The sequence below is a fragment of the Balaenoptera ricei genome, chromosome 1 (assembly GCF_028023285.1).
Source record: "Balaenoptera ricei isolate mBalRic1 chromosome 1, mBalRic1.hap2, whole genome shotgun sequence".
NCBI lineage: Eukaryota > Metazoa > Chordata > Mammalia > Artiodactyla > Balaenopteridae > Balaenoptera > Balaenoptera ricei.
Window position 1 is genome coordinate 129,292,511 of NC_082639.1, and position 13,301 is coordinate 129,305,811.

The window sequence follows — 13,301 nt, forward strand, 5'->3', positions numbered from 1 at the left end:
GACGGTTCTGTCACTCATAAAAATTCAAATACCCAGATAAAGAATCATGACCGATGAGATTAAACCATGTTATATATCACTTGAGACTGTAGACATTTATTGTATAAATACTTCATAAGTCAACAAATATATACTCAGCACTGACTAACATTTAAGAGGCACAAAGTAAATATTAGTTACAGATTCTGCCCATTTATCATTTAAAAAAAACATTCGTTCAAGCTTCTTTATTCTAGACACTCTGCTAAGCATTGCAGATAGAAAGATGAATGAGAACTGGTTCTTGCCTCTGAAGAGCTCATGTTCCAGAGCTATTGAGAAGCGTCTGATGTCGTAGGGGAAATCAAGACAAATACACATGCAGTACCCGTGTGGCCACTCGCATGAACTCAAACTAGAATATAAGACTGATATGGTTCTGTCCTCGACCCTTTTCATTTTCTATAATCTTCTTGGGTGACTCATCTAGTCTTTCATGGTTGTGAGTATCATTCATGACTCTCAAATCTATTATCTCTAATCCTAATTTCTCCACTGAGTTCCAGACCTATATTTCTAATTGTCAGCAAGACATCTCCACCTTGGTGTCCCACAGGCCTCTCATATTCCACATGTTTTCTACATCTGTGACTCTGTTTTGTAAATAAGTTCATTTGTACCTTTTTTTTTTTTTTTAACCAAACTCATTCTCCTGCCTCTCCAACCTGCTTTCCAAACTGTGGCCTCTCTCTCGGTTGATGGAACAGTTGGCTACCCAGCTAGCTAGAAACCATGGTGTCCTTTTGACTCATCCCTCTCTCTCATTTTTTTTAATGCATTAGTCATCAAGATCCATCACTGCCATCTTAGAAATGTTTCTGTGTTGTTTGTTCTCAGTTCATTACTCTGCTTCAGAATCTCATACCCTTTCACCCGTGCTGCTGCACCAGCCCCATAACCCATCCCTCTGTTCCAGCACTCCTCTCTAATGCATTGTCCACCCTGCTGCTAATTATTGTTTTGACCCTGAGATCTAATTTCATTCCTCTGTTATGGTTTCTTTACTGGTTGCCCAAAGTCTTCAGATGACGTGCAAACTTCTTAGTCTGACATATAAGACACTTCATAATCTTGCTCCGTCAACTTTTTCATCTTTACCTTTGTGAGTATAATGAGAAAACAAAATTCTTCTTAACTTTGCCTCTGATTTATCCCTTTAACTATCTTTCCTTCCTAATTGGTCATTTGAAATTCCAACCAGTTTTCAACTCCCCATGTCGTGATCATCCTTGAAGAAGAGCTCAAGTTTCAGCTCCTTCAAGCCTCCATCAATAGGTTATTCTCATTCTTGTGGAATTAGTCCTTTTAACCCTGACCTACTGCAGAAGACCACAGTTTTTTCCTGCTGGCTTCCTTGTGAGTGAGCACCATCCTGTATGTTCTTGTAACCAACCTGTAACCCTTTTATCTCTGTCATGAGGACTGAATTACCAGGAGGTCATTTTCTCATTTATCAAGGTAGTCACATCACTCACATTCATCTACTTTTTAAACCAAGAATTTTAAAATTGAAATAAAACTCAAAAATAACTGAGTTGAACACCTTTTCCTATACGTAAATGCCTGATATAATAACTCATAAAAAATCTTGCACCTTCTTAAGGATATAGAAATTACTACTCCTAAGAACACTGATTGTATCTTTAGATGTCTCTCTGATTGTTAACAGTTCTTTCTTTATCCTGAGATGGACTCGCTCCCTTTGTAACTTCCACTCCTGGTTCTAGTTTCACCTAGCCACACAGACAGAGTAGGTTTCCAATCTCTCTTCTATACAATTTCACTTCAGATATCTGGAGACACTTCCCATGCTCCCTTTCCCAAGTCCTCTTTCACTAGACCAAATCCTCCCAATTCCTCCTACCATTCCTCGTATTAAGTTCAGTGGCTTATGGAGGTTGTAATTAGCAAACTGTGGACTCAGTTATCTTCCCACTGAGGTCTTAATCTCCTTGAGGATGACTTCAGAAATCAGGTTGCTCTCCCAGTCTCACATAAAAAGAATACCTAACAAATGGGCCTGCAGGATATAACCACCAAATAATTAGCATTTTTTTAAACTGTGACAGTACTTTGAAAAATTCCATAAAGGGGCATCAAGACCAAGAAGACTCAGAATGTTGCACTTGGAAGTAAATACAGTACTTCCTGCACCCAGAAAATTCTCATAGATTTCAAAGTAACCCCTTTAATTAACTAACAAAACTAGCATTGCTCTAAAAAGTTTACATGGCAAATTTACCATGTTTTGAACGTTTCTAATTATTTAGAATAATAAATTTCTAATTATTGTGGAATATAGCAGAATTACGTGTTACTCCTCACCAAGAACCCTAGTATGTATCTGTTTATCTCACAGATATGCTGCTTCTACTGTGGTGAGCTGATTTGCAGCATCCCCACTTTCCCTTTATGGTTCTTTTTAGGGTACACTGATTTCTGTTCTTATCGTTTCTTCCATCATTGTTGACCATTTTCATCTGAGTCTTCCTTTCACCCACCTTGTGGTCCTGAGGACAGCATCTTTGCCCAAGTAGCTTTGTATGTTTCGATCCAGAGCAATGCCCTTCATACACTTCAGCACATCCTCAGATGACAAGGCTTTCACTCTATTTATTTCCCCACATTTGCAGAACTGGGACCAAATTATTTAAAGTGGCTTTTACCTGGCCTCCTTTTCCTGCACAGGCAATTACTTTGCTGCAAATGGTTGCACTGGCCAAATAACTGTGTTCACAATTAGCTAATTGCAGGCTCAATGAGCCACTTGTTCCTTCAAACTTAGCCATTAGAGTTGTGTCATTAGGCAGAAATTTATCTTTTTATTTCCTACAGAGTCACAGCAGATCCCAAATCTGATTGCCCTGTAGTCTTTTACAATGTCAATATAAACCTTTTACATTTTTATTTCCTTTTGAATATATGTCATATTTCCCATTCTTTTACAAATCACAGCAGTTAAGCTTCATATACTGGACTCAAGAAACATGTATTTGAAATTAATTTAACTGTGTAAAAAGGGCTTATTATTATTAATTAAAGGGTTAATCATTAATAAATAATTATTACCTTAATCCATTTTGTAAACTATAAAATTAAGGCAAGCAGTACAGTTGATTTGCCAAAGTCATGATAGAGTAAAACTAAAAATCTTAAGCAAATTCCATTTTCTCCTGGGGCACTGAGTTTCCCACAGAGGGTAAAAATTAAATTTCAACCTCATTTGCCTCTAAAAGAAAGCACCTTAAATATTCCCCCAAATTGTTAAGACCTGGTTTCTTGGAAGCTACAAAAAAATGTAAAATGGCTTCAAGGATTTACCTTTTCTCCTACAATTAATGTTGTTTCTTTTCTTAATTTCTGTATGTTTTACTCTAATTTTCTTGTCCAGCCAACCTTTATAGAGCACGAAATATGTGCTCAATTTTCAGTTTCATACAAGGAGGTCATCTCCCGCTGATATTCCTCCAATCCACAAAAGAGAAAAGTAGCCAAAAGTAATGAGTTTTCATTTATGAAGAAATTAATATTAATAAGGATTAGAATATATTTGCTTTGCGAATAACTTGGACACTTTTAGGTTTCAAGAAATTTGCCTTCCAATTAAACACTATTACGTCTCCCCCATAGCTCTTTTCACTGAGCACCTTTTATTATTAAAAGTTTACAGCCATCTTTCCTTAGGATTGTCTTAAGTGGAGATAATTGAATGGGAAAAGATTCCTTTGTCTCAGGAGATCCTAGCACACCAGCGAATTCTTATCTCTCAGCTGTCTCTGCCCTGCTTCAAAGGCCTCTGGCATTTTCCTCAATCATTAGCATATGTAAAGAATAAGAGGAGAGAGAAATTGGGGTTAAAGGTGCAAGTGGAAAGGAGGGGAAAAAACTAAGAAAGCAGAAGAAACATTCAGGAAAATGCTAAAAAGTGGGCCATAGACACCAAGAAACAAAATATAATAAATAACAACTACTGCTCATAAAGAACATATTCTGAAACTGGTTTGTCTGTGCACCAAAGGTAAAGCCTGTGTGTGCAACCTGCTGATACACACAGGGAGGAGAAGCAAGAAGAGGGAACAGTGCAAGCAGTCTAAGATGAAAATGTTACTGAGGGTTGTCACTTACCCAACACCAGCAGTTCCACCGAGTCCTCGTTCTTGCCCTCCAGGTCATCAGGGGTGGTGATGATACAGTAATAGAGTCCGCTGTCTCCCCACATGAGTTTTCCAATTTGAAGATCTGCATCTGTTATCACAGAGAGAAGGACCCGGTCCTAAACTCTGTCCTCTGAAGGAAAACACTAAACAATGGGGGGCGGGGGGCAGCCCTTCTGGGTGTCTGTAGTGTTCTATTTCTTTACCTGGATGGTGTTTGAGGAGATGTTTGCTTTATTTAAGACAAACAACGAAACAATAATAAAAGCTAGCATCCCTAAGGGGAGAGAATTAGAACACCCCCAGAAACTGGTCTAGTTCCAGTCTGGTTTCTGGAATAGAAGACTGCTTTCAACCAGGCCTGCAGAGGCCCTTGAAAGCCAACTAAATTCCAAAATTAACCTGGACTCCTGGAAATGAGCTGGGTTCACAGGAGTTCTTCAAAATTTGGAACTTTTCCTTGCCCAAAGCTTTAGGGAGCAGGAAAAAGGGTGGAACTGATGTAAAACTACCTGAGGCTTGGGCCATGGCATCTACCTGGTTCTGCAACTTGTACACATACATCCCTTCTCCCAGCAGAGGAACTTCTTAGGGAAGTCTGCTTTCTGAGTTAAGGAAAGGGCAATAAAGGCTGGTGTCAAGGTGTGAGGTATTTGACTGAGAAAGCTTTCACTAGAACCCATTTCAATTCAGTTCTGATAATAAATTCCTCAGACTGGAGGTCAGGCTCATGAAAGACTATTTCCAAAGCTCATCTCTGTCTTCTCTTGATATTACAACCCTCCATCCTTCCTCTCCACGCCATCCCATTAAAGCAATTTGCTAGGTTTCTTGATACTCCCATCCCCCATAAAATCAAAGTCTTGAGGGATTGAAAGGGTGCAAGGCTGACATCCTCTTGTATCTGGGAAGGATGGAACCAATCTTCCCTAGATTCAAAACAGAGACATTATTACCATGAACAATTGTGATCTCTCTGCCCCTGTAGAAATCTCCCAGGGTCACGGTTGAGCCCTGTTTGGAAGCTACCACTCGAACAGTCCTCCTACTGTCTAAACAATCCAAGTAGGGGTCCCATTCCAGGTTTCTTTTGCTGAGAGATTGGGCCCGGGGAGAGGACATGCCCAAGGATTCCCCCATGCGATCCTGGCAGTAGGACTTGAATTTCCACTGCACGACTGCAGGCTGATGCGAAGATGTGGAGAAGTGGCAGCGAAGCACAGTGGGCTGGAAGAGCATGGCCACCTTCTTCTTGTCGGGCACTGTGACCTGAAGGCCTCCAGCTATGGCTGCAAAATAGAATGAAGATGTCCAAATGGTATCGGTATCCTGGACCTCACCTCACATATCATAGGTGTGCCTTTCCACCTTACCTCCCTAACCTGTCCCTCCCCTTGTTTTCTCCATCACAATAAATAGCATCAATATCTACCTGGTTGCCTTGTCCAGAAACCTGCCTTCACTCCCAATGTCCAGTTGGTCACAAAGTCATGTCAACTTGACCTCTTAACATCTTTAATATTTCCTTCCCCTTCTTTAACCCCACTACCATTGCTTGTGTGTATGCTCTCCTCATTTCTTGCTTATAATTTTGCAATAATCTCTTGTCTGGTCTCCCTGCTGGCAGTTGCCCACATGCAGTCCATTCTCCTTGCTATAAGTTCAGGTTATCTTTCTAAATCTGACTGTTACGGCTCTCCTTCTTAAAACCCTTCACTCATCCTCCATGGCCTTCAGGATAAAACCCAAAGTTCTTGGCAAGGCATTTAAGGTGCCCCATCATCTATTTCTTCTCAGCCTCATGTCTTGCAGCACCTCCATTTGAGCACCAACCTCCGATGATACCAAACTAACGGTTCCAAGTGGGACGTGGTATATCACACCTCTAGATCTTGGCATGTGATGTTTCTTGTTTATGGAATGCTTTTTCCTCACTTCTCTTCCTGAGAAGCTCTTTCCCATCTTTCAAAACCAATTCAAAGGCTTCTTGTCAAGCTTTCTGTGACCAGTCAATCCATTTGTCACTTCCTCCTTTGTGCCATCAGTATCCCCAGCATTCTCCTCTAGACATTTACTATAATAATTTTGTAATAATTTTGTACTTATTTTCATGCCTCCATCAGACTTGTCCGGTCAGGTAAGGAATTGTGTCTTACCTTGCTGTCCAGGGTGAAACCCATAGATTCTCAACAGCTATTTGATAAATGAGGACAGTGAAGCCAGGACATATGACTTCAGGAGGAATGACTTCCCTTCCAGCTGGTGACCAAGCAAACGAGACAGAGATTAAGGGGAAAAGAAGGCTTTGAGAGGAATGGAGAATTTTGGATCAAAAACAGTGGACTAAGTTCAAAAGCTTTGAAGGGTAATCCAAAAAAGGGTGGGGGGAGACTAGAAAGCAGATGAGAAGTTTAAGTGTTTAAAAAGATCAGTTTGAGGCTTGATGTCCAAGAAAGAGAGGGAAATTTCAGTGAATGAAAGCCCAGGGGAGTGTTTGAGAGGCAAAGGGTTTCTATGAACTCAATGGTAAGATCTAGAAATTCCAGGCAAAGAGAACATAACTTCTTCAGGTGAATGGGAGAGTTAAAGAGTTTCTAGCTTGATCTGAGGTTAGAAGCAGAAGTAGAATCATGATGAGAGGCAGAAAAAAGGAATATGAATAGAAAGACATGATAGAGAGGTTCAGAGTTGAATCCAGGCGCCTGCCCAACCAGCTTCAGGTAGCTTGAGGCAAACAGTTTCACCCTAGAATTGCAGGTGGACTTGAGACATATAAGAAAGGGCTAGTTTCCAGGGGAAGCCTACTGTTATTCATTATTGCCCACGGTCCCAATGACATCCCACAAAGCAAACTCACTCTCACAGCTCAAACATGCACTTATTCATGAACCTGTCTTTATAGAAGCTCTCTTAACAAGGGCAAGATACCATATTTGTACCTACTTCTGATTTCCGGACCAGTGCCTCTCTTCCATGAAAGCACTGTGAAAACTAGGGTCTAATTCCTATTAGGAAGAAAAGGTTTCTTCATTCTATGGAATTGGGAAGAGAATGCAACAGAGTATTTGAGATTTAGTGTTTCGAACCTAAGTGCTCGATAGCTACTATGGAATAAATGAAGGAATGGGTGAGCAAATGAATGACTATTAACATGGGAATTTCTAGGACTTTGCAGAGAAAACTGGTTAAATGACTCATAAACAGCATAGTATAGTAAGAGAGCATTGGCATCAAAAGATAGGGCTTTGAATCTCATCTGGCCATGTACTAATGGCGAGACCTTAATGAAGCCTCTTAAGCAATACTCACCTGTAAAATGAGCCTCATATTCCTTACTCAACAGAGTTGTTAACAAACCTTATCTCTCTCTCTGGGCGCCTGCAGAGAGTGAGCTCTATAACAGAGAACCCTGACCATGACCAGTAGAGGGGAGATCTCAAATGCAAATCCTACCTCACCTTTCCTGCCTTTTGCCTCGCCTCCCATTCTGAGGCTCCTGAATCTCGATGAACATCCACCACTAATAGGTTTGATTACAGCCAAATTATGTAGATCAGCCCCACTGAGGGGCAAATAATTCCTAGAAAAGAACCCCAGCTCAGAAAAGAACCCTAGTTCCCAGGCTCCACTGCTTCCCTTCACCACCCCCAAATGTTGGTGTGGCTGATTCCATTCTTTCCAACTCACACACCTGGATGAGGAAAAGGCTTTTTTTTTAATAGTTCCTCCTTAAATTCTATTGCATTAATTTTTAAACTTGTAATTCTTCTTCAAAACCTTATTCACACTCCAGTTTTCCAGGTAACAAAATGGGACAGAGAGTTGAAGTGTCTTCAGTTAGCAGTGGTTGAGACTGGATAACCAATCACAGGCGTTGTTCCCAGCACAATGCTTGGTAGTTGACCAACCACCTTTCTTCTCTGCTACCTATCCAGGCTCTGCTTGGGAAATCACGTTTCCTAGGTATTCCAAGATAAATGAAACCAGCAAAGGAGGCAGGTGCAGCACAAAAGTGTTGGGGGGGAGGGTTGTTTTTGGATTTTTTGAGAGAGTCAAGTATGGGGTTTTCTTCATTAGATGATTACTAAGAATAACCTCCTCCTCAGCTCTGTTCTCTGTTAATGGATTAGCTACTTGACCAAGCCATTCAACTCCCTTAATTATTATTTTTTAAAATTGTGCACTCCCTTAATTATTAATAGAGGTTAGTCAATTCACAGCTTCTATGACACACACATAAGTTCATGTTCCAAAGAATAAAGAATACATTTTCAGAAACATCTGCCTTTTTACAGCATGATAATTAAAGGCATGGATTTTAGAGTGAGTCCTAATTTAGAATCCAAGCCCTACCACTTCCTAGCTGCATGACATAAGGCAAATTACTCAAGTCTTAGGAGTTTCAGTTTCCTTACTGGTAAAACCAGAATAATAGTAACTATCTTATGGAGCTGTCTGAGGGTTAAATAAGATTTTATCCTAAGCACTTAGGATAACACTGGTATACAGTAAGCACTCAATAAATGTAGTTGTTGCTGCTCCTGGAAGCTGGAAACAGAAGGTACCCTGAGTGTGTGTACACATACACAGAGATGTATACATATGCAGGTATAATGGAAACCTTGGGAATCTAAGCTAAGGATAGATCTGGATAGCTGGAGAGGACAGATATAGGAATTTCGAGGAAATGTCAGTTTATTGGATCTTTGAGGACCATAAAAGTGAAGAGTTAGAGAGAAAGCTGAAGATGCCAATCCCTGCGTTAGCTCTAGAAGCATCAAAATGTAGGATGAATGCCACCCAGGTCCCAAGCCTGCCCAGGCCAAACCTATTAGGAACCCCATTCCCACTGGAGGGTAAGGTCTAGAATTGCTCTTCTGGCCCTAACCCTGGGTTCTGGGCGAGGGCAGGGGCTCCTACACCCACTGAGCCACATGTCTTTCCCTCAGCCTGTGTTTATGTGAGACTGTGTTTCCACCTGATTTGCAATCCACGGGTACCAAAGCCTTGCCCTGAGTTCCAGTCTGCTTGCCTGGGCCCTGATATAAGCCCTTCTCCTGAGGATTAGGTTTTGTTTCCTATATCCTCACACATAACTGATCCATATCTGAAACTGTAATCTTGCTATCCACCCAACTTCAAAAAATACCTCTCATGGGACCCCCACTCCTACCCCAGATCAGGCCCTTCAGAGATAGTAGCTAATTTGGATGAGGACCAAGACTGACAGTTCCCCATGGACACTGAGATTTGGCCTGGGAACACCCTCCCTCTGACTCCAATTCCCAATAGATCTTCCCTGGGGCTAGGTTAGTGTCCTGAACTTGGGTCCCACCTCTTATAGATTTTTTTTGTTTTTCTATGTTACCATCTGTCAGATGCCAAAAACCTAGTACTTCCTATGCTGGAGTCTATACAGGCTAATAAGAATACCTTTGAATGCCAGGTAAATAAATTAAAAGTTTTCAGCCTCTTTGTAATGTTCACCTGTGCATTTGATCTAAGAAATCTTATTCTCCTGTGGTTCCAACTACAAGTTATGTCTCAGACCCTCAACTTCATGAAACCTCATCTGCACGTTTAACAGATACTTCAAATTAAACATATCTAAACTTCGTTCATCATCTTCCCTTTTCCCACCTCAACTCTTGCTTATAAACCAGTCTTTCTTGCCTCCCTAGCTCTTTTGCCAGTATACTCACTGTCCTATCATCCCAGATAGAACTCATAGCTTTGATCATCTCCTCTTTGGCTCTAACCGTATTCAGTGGCCACTAATTCTAAATCTCTCTCAAATTTGACCCTTCTCTATTCCCATGGTCACTCCTAGTGTGAATAAATCAAGTTTTTATTCCTTCTACCAGGAAGTGATTATGAAACACTTACTGTATGTTAGAAATTGTATTAAGTGCCATTCATGGAGTATCTTAATAAATTCTCTCCAAAAATCCTATAAAGTGGTATTATCATTACACCCAATTTACAGATGAAGAAACTGATCCTCAGAAACTGTATGTATCTTGCCAAACACCTCAGGGTTAGCAAGTGACAGATTTGAACCCAGGCTGACTGGCCCCAAAGCTCTTACTATCACTTTACACAAGTCCTCATTACATTTTTGGTTTCATAATAGCCTCTTCAGTGGTCTCCCTACTTCCAGCCCAATGTACTCTCCACATTTTTTCTATCTAGAATATTCTTTTTTTTAAAAGACAGATCCAATCATGTCAGGCTATAAGGCCTCCAATGATTTCCCATTCCTTTTAGGATAAAACCCAAATGCCTTGACATGGCATGTAAGGTCTTCTCCATGATTTGGGCCCATGCACGTTCCAGGCATACTAAGATGTTTTCCATTCTTTGACTATAAATATGTTATTCTCCCATCCTGGGGAAACATCAGGGCATGTAACTGAGGAGTTTCTGGGAGGCAGACAGAGAGAAGCACTGAGTGTGTGTCATGCACACACATGAACAAGCACGTGCTGGCACAGTGGGGAGGCTGGGACTCTGAGTCCAGGCAGGGGTGACACCATAAGGGACTTGTGTTTTTAAGCTCTTATAAGAACATTTACAGACGTATGGAAAGAATCCATGTTTCATCCCACAAAATAAAGCAAGTATCCCGAAAAACTGGAAAGAGTGAAGTAAGTGAAGTATGTCCTATATCATACTATATAGGACACATCTGTAAAAATTAGGATTCCTGACTGAAAGAAGCACCAGAAGACATATTGAAGATTGAAGATTACAGGTGGTTTTCTACATTTGCAGAGGAGGGAGTCATCATTCTTAGACCACCAGACCATTCCTTCTGTTTTTATTGTGCCCCTGATCCTCAGGAAAACTGCCCTTGACTATCTAATTCAAATTCATTCAAAAACATGTTTTAAAATACAATGTTACATTCTGGGAACATAGATTTAAAAGACCAATCTCGAGCTTGAGAAATTCAATATAAACTTGGTTTCTAACTCTAAGGTCCCTGAGGGCAAGGACCAGGATTGGTTGATTCTGTATCTTCAGTATACAGCAAGCTCTATTATGTGGAATGAACAAATGAACAAGTGAATCTGAAGGGCCTTACTTAGCAGGTGGTCCTCAGTGCAGAGAATGGATTCTGGTCAATAACTAGGAAAGCTGCCTAAAAGTAGAGTGATGACTGACAGCTCAGAGCGTCAGCTCCCATCTCAGCTAGTCACCAGGGGTACCAAGTCACCAGGCCAGGGAGGATCAGCTCCAAGTGCACACAATGCCTCCCTGCATGTGGCAAAATAAGTTCCTGCCCCAATTCTCATGTAAAGAAAAGGATTCTATACATGACAAATTGTGTTCTTGCAAGGATAACAAAAGCAGTATCTACAGAAATGCTGTTCTTATTTTAGTACTTTCATTTTTTTCAAAGCAAGTTCCTTTTCCCCACAATAGTTGTAAGCTATTCCTGCCAGCATCTTTGAGAGGCAGATCTATAAGCACAGCCCCATTTTAGAGAAACAAAGATTGCTGCTAAAGATCATGGAAAATTATCATCACCATAGACAGGCATCTTTAGAAATTTTGTATCAAGCTCACCCATCCCTTAACTCTTGAACTCCCAGAAGTGGGATTTGACGTCAGAATTGCCCATTCACCAGCATATCTTGGCTTTCAGACTCCTAAGTTTTTTCTTCATTCAGTATGACAATACACATCTTCCTTTTCCCGCCTTTAAGCTAGATCTTTAAGAAATTCATCTTTTTGTCCTCACATTTTTAACATAATGTCCCAATTTCCTAGGACATTGTTTTAGGAACAATTAATGGGCAGGTTTTCTAAGTGTAAGAGATGAATAATGAGTGTCCGAGCATCTCCACTAGGTTTGGTCCATGGCGTGTCCATCCCTTAGTAGCAATGTCAGCATGGGAAGCAAAGAATTTTGGGAAATGATGACCCACAGGCTCAATTTTTAAAGACAAAACACAGCTTGAACCTTTTCCCCCCAGAAGTAGAAACCATTCATCTTCTTGATATAGTTGGGTTAAATAATAAAATAAAAAAGCCTTTACCAAGAAGAGTAGACATTTCCTTGCTGTTTGCCTATTTTCTAAGCCTAGTTCTCCAGCTTGCCTATTAGTCCCGTAAGTTAATCAATTTCCTTTCAATAAATTTCTTTCCTGCTTAAAGTGGACAGAATCAGTGTCTCTTGTTTGTTACCATAGTACCTAATGGCTTGATCCATTTTAGGGTTAGGGTGACCAGATGTACTATTTTGAGATTGTAAAAAATATGACAGCATTCTTGCATGTTTTCTCCCCAAGAGTCCTAAAAGGCATCAGTATGTCCCCCCTTTCCATGGGGCTAAAGTAAACACTGGTGCTGCCCTCGCCCAGGTGGGCATTGCTCGTGGCCTAGTTATCATTTGCTGCCAATAACTCTAGTGCTTGTGCACACAGAGCTTGCCATTCATTAAGCATATGTTCTGTGTGTCCCATGGAGGCATGCTTTCCCATTCTCTGCCACCACTGCGCAGATGAAAGCAAGAAGCACATCTCCTTTCTGTCTGATTGCCTCGTCTTCCAGAGATCTGAAATGAGCTCGTGGGTAATGTCTAGCTGGCCCACATGCTGTTCCAATGCGACTAAAGCAGTTCTAAGAGAGGTCAGTCTCTACCCTGCAGGGCCAAGGTACTTTGGAAGCTGTCCTGATTCATTCAGGTGGGTCAGACTTCTAGGATGGATCAGCCATTTGGACAGAGAAAGCTCCTGTATGAAAGCTCTTCTCCACTTTTATCAACTTGTTACCTGTATTTCCAGTTTAGATCTCTCACCCAAGCTCCAGACCCAAATATATAACTTCATTCTCCATCTGGATGTTATACAAGCACCGCAAACTCATCATTCTATAGATGGAGATGCTAACTGCCCCCTTCTTTTAGTAACAGAACTTCCCAGGTGTTAATCTGGCCAGCCAAGCCAGCTACATACTACATTTCCTAGCCTCCCTTGCAGCTAATTGTGGCCATGGGACTAGATTCAGGACATAGGTATGTGAGGAGAAGTGATGTGTGTAATTTCCATGTCACCTCTCTAAAAACAAACTACTTGCCCTGACCCTCTGCTTTCCTTGCTT

General features: G+C 41.0%; 1 protein-coding gene across 4 annotated transcripts in view; it reads right to left on the bottom strand.

Moving 5' to 3' along the window:
* ILDR2 (immunoglobulin like domain containing receptor 2) overlaps positions 1-13,301 on the bottom strand; it is a 58,182-nt gene that overhangs the window by 36,951 nt on the left and 7,930 nt on the right. For all 4 annotated transcript variants that reach the window (XM_059935490.1, XM_059935470.1, XM_059935479.1 and 1 more), the window contains exons 2-3: positions 5,150-5,482; positions 4,165-4,284 (exon numbers count right to left, since the gene is read on the bottom strand). In XM_059935490.1, coding sequence (XP_059791473.1) covers positions 4,165-4,284; positions 5,150-5,482 — 453 coding nt within the window. The remainder of the gene's footprint in view (positions 1-4,164; positions 4,285-5,149; positions 5,483-13,301) is intronic.